The sequence below is a fragment of the Miscanthus floridulus genome, chromosome 1 (assembly GCF_019320115.1).
Source record: "Miscanthus floridulus cultivar M001 chromosome 1, ASM1932011v1, whole genome shotgun sequence".
NCBI classification, from domain to species: Eukaryota; Viridiplantae; Streptophyta; class Magnoliopsida; order Poales; family Poaceae; genus Miscanthus; species Miscanthus floridulus.
Window position 1 is genome coordinate 144698182 of NC_089580.1, and position 13318 is coordinate 144711499.

The window sequence follows — 13318 nt, forward strand, 5'->3', positions numbered from 1 at the left end:
TAGAGCTGATAACTTGACCTTAATCTAATTCAAGCAGTGGAGGTCGAACTTAACCGATGCAACCGTACTTAAACTATATAAGAATCGATAACTAGCTTATACTAGAGTTTGCAGTGGAGGTCGAATTTAACTGATGCAGTCGTACAAATAGAAGTATAAGCCATGACGGTACTTATAGACAAGCTGAAGGTCGACTAGACCGATGCAGCCTTGCTTGTTGAAGAACTCATCGAGATCTACACTACTCCTACTCCTAAGGGTTGGCGTAAAGCCAAAAAAAGTAACTTGTATTGATTGATTAGATCCCTCTTTACAATAGCCGGGGTCCAATATTTATACCCAGAGCATAAGCATGAATCCTACTCAAGTACGACTTATTATAATCTTTGGTATAAAAGAAAATATTCCTATCTTAAGATAACTTGGACCTTAATCTTTCTCTTTTTGTAGAGTCCGACATGTATTTCCTGACGCCAACCGTAGCTCATTGTCGTTATCTGCTGACGTCATCCGAAGAGAGCCGATTCTAGTGCCGCATCCAAATCAGCTGATATGGATTCTTATGCAATCGATTCCTTGATTGACATAATCTTGGAAGCTTCGAGTTCCCGCGTTCTTCTCTCTAAATTTTGGTGTAAACACATGCCCCCCAATTTGATTTTATTCTAAAATTCCTATTTACCTGTTTATCACGTCGCAACCGTTTTATTCCGAGATATACGCATGACTCCTGATTTCTTGGTCCGAGTCTTATATAATATACCAATAGTATCTTTTCCAACTCACTCGGTCCATTTGCTTTCCCCTTCTTTCTCGAGCAAATCGTAACAGCCGATGTCGCCATCGCTAAAGCCTCAACCCTAGCAAATCCTCTACCCTATCAAGCTTTTATTCGAGCGATCTTACTCGGATTCAAATTTATTTTGGCTGCAATGGCGACCAGCGACCACGTCCCTGAGGTATGTTTACAAGTTCCCGCTTTTCAAATACCAGCCGCTACCCTGCATTTTCTTTCTTCTCAAATTTATTTAATCTGATTTCTAGGAAATGAGGAACGACATCTTGATTCCATCGGCCGTTGCTCCCAATGTCTATTTTCTCAGGCCTATGGGTGACCCTGATCCATCTTATTTCATCCGTCAAGAAACCAACTAAATCCCCTTTAAACAATCTATAGTGGATTTGTCCTCCTGGAATACCAAAACTCCCTTCAGAAACTGGCCAAAAATACCTAGGGGATGGGGAGACTGGTTTCGTAGGGTATCTGATAAGAAGGCCGAAGATTGGGAGGTTTATGACTTGAATCAATGCTTGACACTCTCGTTGTCTGAGATGGAGCGGAACGATTCACTCATGATTTCTGTATCTTATTTCTGGTCTAACACCCTAAATGTTTTTGTTTTTTATCATGGCCCAATGACCATCACTTTGGTCGATGTTTACATGTTGACCAGCCTTAGAATAACATGATCAATGCAACCTTATGACTTTTTAAGTGCCAGATCCATGAAATTAGCCAAAATATCAGACTACACAGGATGGGTAAGCTACATTCTAAACCATGTTGGAGATGGGTCAACTGTTAGCAAAAGAGAATATGTATCCTTCCTGAACATGTGGTTAGAAAGATTCATCTTCTGTGGGTCATCTTATGGTCTGACTTATAATCATAAGCTCATGGCAGAGCATCTGGCAGTAGGCGCTAAAATTCCTCTTGGCAAATATCTGTTGAAATCAACTTACCATTTGATGCATCAGGTGGCCGCTCAACTGCTGAAGAATGAAGCAGTGCACACCATCAACGGTCCTTGGTGGCTAATACAAATGTGGTTAAACTTGTATATGCATAAGATTGTAAGGCCAAATCTCCAGAATTTGAGCTTCCCTTCCTCCAACTTTGATGAGGAATACAGAGGTAAAGAAGAAAGAACCCGCCAGTGCATGAACTATGGTGAAGCCGCATCGGCCATAATAATTGTTGTCGATGTTGGCCATCTCTTCAAGAGGTTTTATAGAGGGTTTGATACAGATACCCTGACTTGGCTACCCTATGATGAGGATGAGAACAGTGAGCTAGTCTTCTCATTTAAATTTTGATTTGAATCAGGCTGCTTAGATGAAATGGCAGCTACAATCTTCAACTCTTTCATCAAACCTTGTGTTCTTCGAGCTGAATTTCATCATGGGCGAGGCAAAATGTCTATAGGTTCCTTCCTTCCAGGCAACCTTCCAACCTATGAGTTTTATGACCCTTCTTTTATACCTTGTTAGTTTGGTCTTGGTCAACTGCCTCCTCAACTATTTTAAGGATATATTGAAGTCAAGAGAGGGTATTAGTGAAGTACTGGAATCCTCTAGAGTTTTTCAACTAGGATCAGATCTTCCTTCCTTTTGCTTGCATGACTGGATAAGGGTCAACTTCTCTTCTAACCTTTTTGACTCTTGGTGGCAAGAATGACACTCCCATCTCTTCTGTGGGCCGGTCCATCCTAGATGCATAGTGTCGGCATGAAATTTTTGTCCTGTGTCGGGGCACATGAGCAAGCTAGAAGGGTCCGCTCGATGGAGCTGGAGATCCACCTAGCTTCAACGTAGGGATTATCGATCTTGCGCACTCCTTCCGAGATGTGCCAGTTAATTTGACCCTGTTTTGACAAGGAGAGAAAGCTAATTAGTAATTTAAGGTGGAACATGTCGGTGTTGCCAGATAGTCCCGAATGTGTGGCTCTGAGAACCGATGTGGAAGGAGATCGACTAAATAGCCGATTTCATCATACTCATAAGAATAAATCGGTTAAAGCTCATGGAGTTATGGAGTAAAAATTGGTTATCATTCAGGATGAATATCGTTATTTAGATAAATATTAGTCAATGGCAATAGGATGTCAATACTAATCAGTTTATACTAAGCCAATGACTGCAAGTAACCAAATACCTTTTTTACATGAAAAATTCAGTCCATCATCATTTAATCATTTAATAGAGATAAATCTATGAACATATTAGATCTCATCTATCACTATGACCAGTGGGGCATGAGACAAAATCATGCAGGCTATAGAAACAACAATAAATTCGATGACCCTAACTTATTGCTAATATCAGTGGGGCATGAGGCAGAATCATGCAGGCCGTAATACAATAATAAGATCATGGGGCTAACACATCTTTCAACCTATCTTTACTTCAATGGTCTCGTGACATGAACTGCATATGTGAAAGCACTCAATATCGGCTAAAACAACCGATTTAGGCATAGTGCACAATTAAGGTCATGCCCTATGAGGAACAGATCTACCAAATAACGATCCCCACTCTATAGTGCTAACAGTGGGGTGTGAGGCAGAATCACATAGGCCATGATAACGGGCCATGGAACGGTTCTCGTTAGCCAACAGATCTATTCAAGACTAGACATGCCTTAACCGCACACTATGCACGATCAAGATTGACATAAAACATCCGATAAAACATAACTCATCGTTTAAGGTGCAGATTTGACCAGTTTAGATTAATAAACGATGGGTTAAATAGGATATAAGGCCGATCTAGATCAATCCCAATTGGGCGAAGTGATATTGATGTAATTAAATAAATAATGAAAGCAATAAGCAATATCAGTAACTTAATGAATCTATCCGAAGGACGCCAGCCTTAGATAGAGCCGATAACTTGATCTTAATCTAGTTCGAGCAGTGGAGGTCGACCGGATCGATGCAACCTTACTTGAACTAAACAAGAGTCGATAACTAACTTATACCAGAGTCATAGTGGAGGTCGACCAGATCGATGCAGCCATACGAACAGAAGTATAAGCCATGACGGTACTTACAGACAAGCCGGAGGTCGGCCGGATCGATGTAGCCCTGCTCGCTGAAGAACTGATCGAGATCTACTCTACTCCTACTCCTAAGGGGTGGCTGAAGCTGAAAAAGTAACTTGTATTTGATTGATTGTGTGTCCTTTTACAATAGCTGGGGTCCAATATTTATACCCGGAACCTACGCATGAATCCTACTTAAGCACGACTCATCACAATTTTTGGCCTAAAAGAAAACATTCCTAATTTAAGATAACTTAGACCCTAATCTTTCCCTTTTTGTAGAGTCCAACCTGTTCTTTCCGACGCTGATCATAGCTTTTGTCGTCATCTGCTGGCGCTATCTGAAGAAAGCCGATTCTAGTGCTGCATTCGAATCAGCTGATATCGACCTTCGTGCAATCAATTTCTTGATGACATGATCTTGGAAGCTTTCGAGTTTCTATAATTTTTCCTTCCAAATTTTGGTGTAAACACATAGCTCTGGATGGAGAGTTTGCTTCTGACAGTGAGGTAACTTACCATCCTTTTTTTAGAAAAATTATTCAATGAATTCCCCCGCCAACTGTTCTAATAGACCTTTTCAGGACATCGAATTCAATCCCCAAGCTTGGATAGGAAGGGGCATCCTATAGATTATCAGCCACCATGCCCAGTTTCAAGAATAGGATCAGCTGCACCTCCACTGAAGAAGCTGATGAAAACTCATGCTGCCTCCACAATCATAACGTATCAATCTTCAAAGCGCAAGGCGGTCCAAGGGACAACCTAGAAAACCGTTACTGGGAAAAGATTTCACAGAATGAGACCATCAACTGCCCAGGTAAAACAATTATCCCTCATCTCAAAGTGATATTCAACTTATAATCCCATTCCTTTCTTCACAGTTATCAATCATTGTGTCTCAACCTGGTCTGGGTGCAGAACTATTGTCCTAGGCATTCAAGTCAACATCAACTGAACCTTCATCGGCCGACCCTCAAAAGGAGACGATTTTGGTTGAAACAACCGGCGCTTTCAAGACAACAGAAGATGTAAGTCCTTCCATTTCACCCCTGATGTTGCCAATGTTTTTTCTTCTTAAAATTCTCGATTTTTATTCAGTTTTCACCCTTTATCTGACCATTTATCATGCTAGATACTCTCTGAGGAAACACCCATGCAAGAGGAGTCTGACAATCCACCTATTGATAATGATCCTATTGGCATTGAGAATGATCCTACTGCTATTAACACTCAGACTATCGATTCCCCAGTTCAGCACACAACTGATGGTAAGAAAATTATATATCTATTTTATCCTTCTATAACAATCATGAACTAAAAATCTTCTAGATACCAATGTTGAGAGTTTAGAGACGATTCAACTAGATACCATTGGTGCATCATCAGCCATTCCTTCTTCTCAGATGGAAGCCATCTCAGAGAAGGTACTACATTTACTCCATCATTTATCTTATTATCAACTGATTCAATCCTCCTAACAAGATTTCCTTATATGTAGGCACTTAATCTTCCAGCTTCGAGCTACTCATTCAACCTTGAAGAGTATTTAGATGAACACAATTAGTTCATCAGTCATCTCTTCTAAGGAAGCTTTATCAGAAGAGACCAGAAATCAGCTAAGGGATATATTGTCAATGCTTGAGAAGAATATAGCCAATTTGGTCTAAGATGTAGATTCAATGTAGAGAGTCTCCTTGGCCTTTAAGGGTAATTCATCCTCAGTTCTTACCAAGGCCTTATCATCTTTGTCTATCATCAAAGATCAAGCCCCAAAGGTGAAAAAGGCCCAGAGGAACCTGTCTAATCGTGAAGCTTTATTAGCCAAGAAGAACTCCAACAGACAAGAGGCCAAAGAGCTAACACAGCTGATCGATGATTTAAAGAACTCTTCTCTCAGGATCGATCCAGAGCTGACCCAACTAGAAGCCAGGCGTGTAGAACTTGAGAAGGAGTTAGAGAATGTGAAGGCTGCCATTGATCGCCACAAGTCCAATCTGGCTCAAATACCCGATGCCATCAAGCAGAAGAAACAAGAATTGTTGGCCAAGGTCAGAGAAGGCAAGGCCATCTGTAGCAGCCTTGAGGATATTCCTAGATCAGCCGAAGAGGATAAGCAACAAATCACGTAAGTCGACGCTATCCGACTAGAAGCATTGAAAGCAATTCAGGATGTTTTAGACTTGTAATATGTGTATCAACATGTATCTTGTGTGGCACCAGTGATAACCATATTGTCTATCACCTTATTGTATTTCTTGTCTCAGCTAAAGAGTTGATTTGCAAATAGCCGATTCTAGAGTTCTAACTTTGATCCGATTAACTCTAAAAACTCGACCTTTATTAAGAAAAACTCCTCAATCTTTTGTTCTCAGCCGCATTCTCTTCGGCATTAGTGCGGTGGCGCTTCACCTCTTATTAATTGCGGTTACCTTTTGTACGTCCTGAGACGCCCACCACCTCGCTTTGTGGTTTCAAATACCGACCGAGGGCTCCGGCCTCGAACACATCTATACTCGCAACCGCTCCTGTTCCTTTGCACTTCTCTGCCCTTGCAAACTATATAGCGGCCTTCTTCCCCCTTCTTGTAGATCCAACCAAACTTCATGGCTGGCGAGGACAACCAAAGCAAACATGTGGTGGAGGAGATTCCGGAGGAGGACATGCTAGTGAGCTAGCGCCTTCGACGCATGAGGTGAGATCGATATCTTCTATTCATGGTGATGAACTTTTCTAACTTGTCTATAGGTTCATCTTGAATGATAGACTTCATCCTCTTCCTAGGGCTGGCGAGCCCTCTAATGCTTTATCTGATGCTGCTTCTACGCCAGACTCATCGTCGGACTCCTTCGATTCCTATAACAGCGATGACACCCAGTGTTTCCTCTGAGAGTGGAGGGCAGCCTAGGACCATTATTCCAAGACAACTCAGGAAAACGATCAGCTTGAGATCTGCCTAAAAGCTCTAGTTTGGTTTTGGTGAATTGATGAAACCCTAAGTGCTAACCTAGTTTATCAAGTGATCATGAGATAGGTAGCACATTCCAAGTGGTGAAGCAAATGAAGACCATGACATGATGATGGTGATGCCATGGTGATGATCAAGTGCTTGGACTTGAAAAGAAGAAAGAGAAAAACAAAAGGCTCAAGGCAAAGGTATAAATGGTAGGAGCCATTTTGTTTTGGTGATCGAGACACTTAGTGAGTGTGATCACATTTAGGATCGATAGCCGTACTATCAAGAGGGGTAAAACTCGTATCGAAATGCGGTTATCAAAGTGCCACTAAGATGCTCTAACTCATTACATATGCATTTAGGATCTAGTGGAGTGCTAACACCCTTGAAAATGTTTGTGAAAATATGCTAACACATGTGCACAAGGTGATACACTTTGTGGTTGGCACATTTGAGCAAGGGTAAAGAAGATAGAGTTGAAAAGGAGTTAGTCACGCTGGTCACGAAGTGACCGGACACTGGTCTCAGTGGGACCGGTGCGTCCGATCAATGATACAGCAAAGATGCTGGCATTGGTCTTTGACTGGATGCTGGTCACTTGGTGACCAGACACTGACAGGGTGCGTTCGGTCCGGCTATTGTGGCAGCACACAGAAGAGTCACCGTGTGACCAGATACTGGGTGAGTCCGGCCGAGCATGACTGAACATGTCCGGTCGTGAAAAGTCGTCTCTGGATGCTTATTGGAAATGACCGGACGTTGGGGCTCAGCATCCGGTCACTTTGAGCTGCTGCGTCCGGTCATCACTTAACCATTAAGATCAGGCAATCAACATTTGAAGAAAGGGGACACGTGGCACACATCGTGTGACCGGACACTGAGGTCCAACGTTCGGTCAATCGGACCAGAGCGTCCGGTCATCCCGTGTTGTGCCCAGTGAAGGGGTACAACGACTCTATTTCGTGGGGGCTTCTATTTAAGCCCCATAGCCGGCTCAAGCTCACTCGCTTGACCATTTGCATTGACATAGCAACCTTGTGAGCTTAGCCAAAGCCCTCCCACTCATCTCCATCATTGATTAAACATCTTTGTGAGATTGGAAGAGAATCCAAGTGCATTGCTTGAGTGTTTGCATCTAGAGGCACTTGGTGTTCGTGTTTCATTGTGGGATTTGCTTGTTACTCTTGGTGGTTACCGCCACCTAGATGGCTTGGAGCAGCGAGGATTGTTGAGTGGAGGTTGGTGATTGTCTCTGGCTCCGATCGTGGTGATTGTGAGGGGTTCTTGACCTTTCCCCGGAGGAGAGCCAAAAGGTACTCTAGTGGATTTCTCGTGGCTTGTGTGATCCTCATCTTGTGTTGGTTGTGTGGCACCCTATTGAGGGTTTGGCGTGTGATGCCAATTAGCGCGTGAACCTCCAAGTGAGTGAATCGCCACAACAAGGATTAGCTTGCCGGCAAGCAAGTGAACCTCGGTAAAAAAACATTGTGTTCATCATTTGATTTTGAAGTGATTGGTCTTCATTGATATTGATTCTTGTGATTGATTGGTTCACTCCTCGACATGGTGGTATAACTATCTTACTCTCTCCCTTTACATTATCGCAAACTAGTTACCAAGCTCTTTAGTGTAGCTAGTTGTGAGAGCTTGTTAGTTTGGTTAGTGTAGCTCTTTAGTTAGTCTTTGAGAGCACAATAACTTAGTGTAGTGTCATAGCTATTGTGTGGATAGAAACTATATAAACTAGAATTGTGGTAGGTGGCTTGCAATTTTAGTAGGCTAGCGCAGCACTTGCTTCGCCTCATAATTGTCTAATCGGTTTGTTAAGTGTTGTTGTAGAAATTTTTATTAGGCTATTCACCCCCCTCTAGCCATTAGGACCTTTCAAGTGGTATCAGAGCCGAGGTCACCGTGATTTGAGGCTTAACAACCTTCGGTGTAAAAATGGCTCAAATCAACAACACCAAAAAGCCACCCCAATTTGATGGTACAAATTATCCGTATTGGAAATCAAAGATGACCACACATATCAAGTCAATCAATAGAAAAGTGTGGAAGGTGGTAGAGACCAAAATTGAGATTGGTGATCCGAAGAATCCCACCACGGCCGAAGAAGTGCTTCTCTAAAACAATGACATTGCTCTAAGTGTCATTCATGATGCAATTGATGAGAGAACATTTGAGCAAATTAAAAATATTGAGATGGCTCATGAGGCTTGGAAAAAGTTGGAAGAATCATTTGAGGGCACTCAAGCCATGAAGGGTGCAAAGGCATACATTCTGAAAGAGAAGTTTGCAAGCTTCAAGATGAAGGAGGATGAGAGTGTGCCGGAGATGTTCTATAGGCTTCAAGTGCTTGTCAATGATCTCAAAGCACTTGGAGAAGAGGTGAAGGACAAGGACATCTCCCATAAGTTCTTGATATGTTTGCCTTCAAGATTTGGCATATTGGTCACTATTCTAGTGAGGAGTGGTTTGGACACCATGACACCAAACCAAGTGTTGGGAGATATAATGACCAATGATACATATAGAGATGATGATGAGAAGGAAGAAAAGAAGGAGAAGAAAGATGAGAAGAAGGATGAGAAGAAGAAGAGTGTGGCATTCAAGGCCACATCATCCAAGGGCAAGGCAAAGCAAGAAACATCAAGTGAAGATGATGGCTCATGGAATGATGATGATGATGAGAAGATGGCTCTTTTTGTCAAGAAATTTGGTAAGTTCATGATGAAGAAAGGGTACCGTGCTAGAAGAAAGAAATCTTCATCCAAGAACAAGGAAGAGTCAAGAAGGTGCTTCAAATATGAAAGCAAAGATCATCTTATTGCTCAATGTCCATACAATAGCGACAATGATGATGACAACAAGAAGAATAAGAAGGACAAAAAGGAAAAGAAAGAGAAGAAGGACAAGATGACCTTCAAGAAGAAGGGTGGTTCATATGTGGTCACTTGGGATAGTGATGCTTCCTCAAGTGATGATGATGATAGTGATGGTGACAAGACCACCAAGAAGAAGGCACTTGCAAGCATTGTAATCAATGAGAAGCCTTCTCTCTTCGACACTCCATCATGCTTCATGGCTAAGGCCACTAAGGTACAAATTTATGATGATGGAAGTGATGAGGAACATGATAATGAAAAAGAAAATGAATGTGATAGTGATGATGATGAACCTACTAAGGAGGAATTATTTGACATTCTAGAAGATGCTAGAGAACACTTTGACATTAAGAGAAGAGAATGTAAAAGCTTACGTAAGGAACTAAAAGCCCTTAAGCAATCCTTTGATGAGCTCAATGCATCTCATGAGAGGCTAGAGGAAGCCCATGAGAAGCTTGGGAAAGCTCACAAAAGGCTTGAAAAGACTCATTCCTCTTTGTTTGATGAGCAAAATAAAAAGAAGCATGTTGAGACTTGCAATGTAGGCTGAACTTGTGATATAATTGATGAATCATTATCTAAGCCTATCATTGTTCCTCCACTAACCCTTCTTGTAGTACTTCTACTTCCACCTCATCTAGTAGTGATGATTTCACTTACGATGCCTCACTAATGGTTGAGAATGAGAATCTTAAGAAGGAGGTCAATAAGCTCACTCACACCTTGGCTAAGGCCTATGGTGGTGAGGACCGCTTGCTTATGTGCTTGGGTAGCCAAAGAGCTTCTCTCTACGAAGAAGGATTGGGCTATATCCCCAAGAAAGGTAAGGCGGCCTTTGCTCCTCACAAGACTAGTTTTGTGAAGAACAATGGTCGGTTTTGCACTAGTTGCAAGTAAGTTGGTCATAAAGAGCATGAGTGCAAGAACAAGAGCAAAAATGCTAATGTATCATCCATTAAGATTAATTCTTTCTATGTGCTTACTAAGGGTACAAATGGTGTCAAGGCTAAGTTCATTGGTAAACCATGGATAGGCTCAAAGAAGAAAGCCATTTGGGTGCCAAAGAGCTTGGTCACTAACCTTTAAGGACCCAAGCAAGTTTGGGTAACTAAAAAGAATTGATCTTCTTTTGTAGGTCAATTACAAAGCCAGAGGAAGGCATTGGGTTTTTGATAGTGGGTGCACTCAACACATGAGTGGTGATGCAAGAATGTTCAACACAATCAACACCAATGGCAATGATGGTTATGATAGTATCACATTTGTTAACAATAGCAAAGGCAAGGTCAAATGGTTTGGTAAGATTACAATATCCAATGACATGAGCATATCCAATGTGTTGCTAGTAGAGAGCTTGAACTTCAATTTGCTATCTGTGGCTCAATTGTGTGATCTTGGATTCAAATGCATATTTGGGGTATATGATGTAGAGATCATAACTGTAGATGGCTCTAATTTGATCTTCAAAGGATTTAGATATGAAAATCTATACTTAGTTGATTTCAATGCTAGAGAAGCTAAATTATTTACATACTTGTTCACTAAGTCTAGCATGGGTTGGTTATGGCATAGAAGGCTTGGTCATGTTGGAATAAAACAATTGAATAGATTGGTTAAGCATGACTTGGTTAGAGGCTTGAAAGATGTTGTGTTTGAGAAGGATAAGCTTTGTAGCTCTTGTCAAGCCAGCAAACAAGTTGGAAACACCCATCCTAAGAAAAGCATGATAAGCACTAGTAAAGCATTTGAGTTATTGCATATAGATTTGTTCGGGCCAACTCAATACACTAGCATTGGTGGTAACAAATATGGCTTTGTGATAGTGGATGATTACACTAGATACACATGGATATTCTTTCTAGTGGACAAAAGTGATGTGTTTGCAACATTCAAATCATTTGTCAAGGACATTCACAATGAGTTTGAAACAACCATCAAGAGAGTTAGAAGTGACAATGGTAGTGAGTTCAAGAACACTAGGATTGATGAGTTGTGTGATGAATTTGGAATTAGACATCAATTCTCGGCCAAGTACATACCACAATCAAATGACCTTGTTGAGAGGAAAAATAGAACGCTTATTGATATGGCAAGGTCTATGCTTAGTGAATATAATGTGAGTCAATCCTTTTGGGCTAAAGCTATCAACACAGTTTGCTATTGTAGCAACCGCCTCTATTGTCACCCATTGAAAGAGAAGACACCATATGAGCTCTTGAATGGTAGAAAGCCCAACATTGCATATTTTTGAGTCTTTGGTTGCAAATGCTATATCTTGAAGAAAAGCACTAGATTGGGCAAGTTTGACAAGAAATGTGATGAAAGATTCCTACTTGGTTATTCCACTACAAGCAAAGCATATAGAGTTTGGAATTTAAATAGTGGTACTCTTGAGGAAGTTCATGATGTTGAATTTGATGAAACCAAGGGTTCACAAGTAGAGAATGAGAAATTAGAAGATGTAAGAGGCATTCAACTTTCAAACGCCATGAAGAACATGGATGTTGGTGAATTGAGGCCTAGGCAAGTGAATGATGATGAAGATGATCTAGTGCAAGTGCTTTCTAACTCAAATGTGCAAGATGATACAACTCAAGCTAGTACAAGTGGCTCTCATGACAATGAACAAGATCAAGTAGCTAGTACATCATCTCAACCTAATGATCAAGCAAGTGCAAGCAATCAAGTTCCAATACTCCAACCAACCAATGTTGCAAGGGATCATCCATTGGACACTATCATTGGTGATATTTCAAGAGGTGTGCAAGCTAGATCAAGATTGGCTTCATTTTGTGAGCACTTCTCATTTGTGTCATCCATTGAACCAAAGAAGATAGAGGAAGCCTTGAAGGATGTTGATTGGGTGAATGCTATGCATGAAGAATTGAATAACTTCACAAGAAATCAAGTATGAGAATTAGTAGAGAGACCAAAGGGACACAATGTGATTAGAACCAAATGGGTCTTTAGCAACAAGCAAGATTAAGATAGGATAATTATAAGGAACAAAGCAAGATTGGTATCACAAGGCTATACACAAGTTGAAAGTCTTGACTTTGGAGAAACATATGCCTCGGTTGCTAGATTGAAAGCAAATTAGAATCTTGCTAGCCTATGCTTGTGCTCACAACATCAAACTCTATCAAATGGATGTTAAGAGTGCATTTCTCAATGGTTACATCAATGAAGAAGTATATGTTGAGCAACCTCCTGGTTTTGAAGATGATAAGAAGCCCGACCATGTGTATAAGTTGAAGAAGGCATTGTATGGCTTGAAGCAAGCACCTAGAGCATGGTATGAGAGATTGAGGGACTTCCTACTCTCTAAAGGGTTCATGATAGGCAAGGTTGACACCACTCTTTTCATCAAGAAGATTGGAAAAGATTTATTTGGGTTGCAAATCTATGTTGATGACATCATATTTGGATCAACCAATCAAGACTTTTGTGATGAGTTTGGAAAGACGATGGCTAGTGAGTTTGAGATGTCCGTGATTGGAGAGTTAAGTTACTTCCTTGGTCTTCAAATCAAGTAATTGAAGAATGGTACATTTGTGAGTCAAGGCAAGTATATCAAGGACATGATCAAGAAGTTTGTCATGAGTGATAGTAAAGTCATTAGCACACCAATGGGAACAAATGGCAACTTGGATA

At 41.1% G+C, this 13318-nt stretch overlaps 1 protein-coding gene across 1 annotated transcript; it reads left to right on the plus strand.

Moving 5' to 3' along the window:
* Positions 1-4468: 4468 nt before the first annotated feature.
* Positions 4469-6713, plus strand: LOC136464704 (uncharacterized). Its single transcript, XM_066463664.1, has 6 exons — positions 4469-4669; positions 4759-4854; positions 4959-5094; positions 5156-5250; positions 5512-5951; positions 6572-6713. Exons 1-6 carry the CDS (start codon positions 4469-4471, stop codon positions 6711-6713), a joined length of 1110 nt encoding a protein of 369 aa, XP_066319761.1.
* The last annotated feature ends 6605 nt before the right edge of the window (positions 6714-13318 follow it).

Bases quoted from the DNA above. Each gene is read 5' to 3' on its own strand.
- LOC136464704 (XM_066463664.1), top strand. From the start codon at position 4,469: ATGCCCAGTTTCAAGAATAGGATCAGCTGCACCTCCACTGAAGAAGCT. The intron at 4,670-4,758 runs GTGATATTCAAC...CTATTGTCCTAG, and splicing joins CAATTATCCCTCATCTCAAA to GCATTCAAGTCAACATCAAC. The intron at 5,952-6,571 runs GTAAGTCGACGC...ACTTGTCTATAG, and splicing joins GAGGATAAGCAACAAATCAC to GTTCATCTTGAATGATAGAC.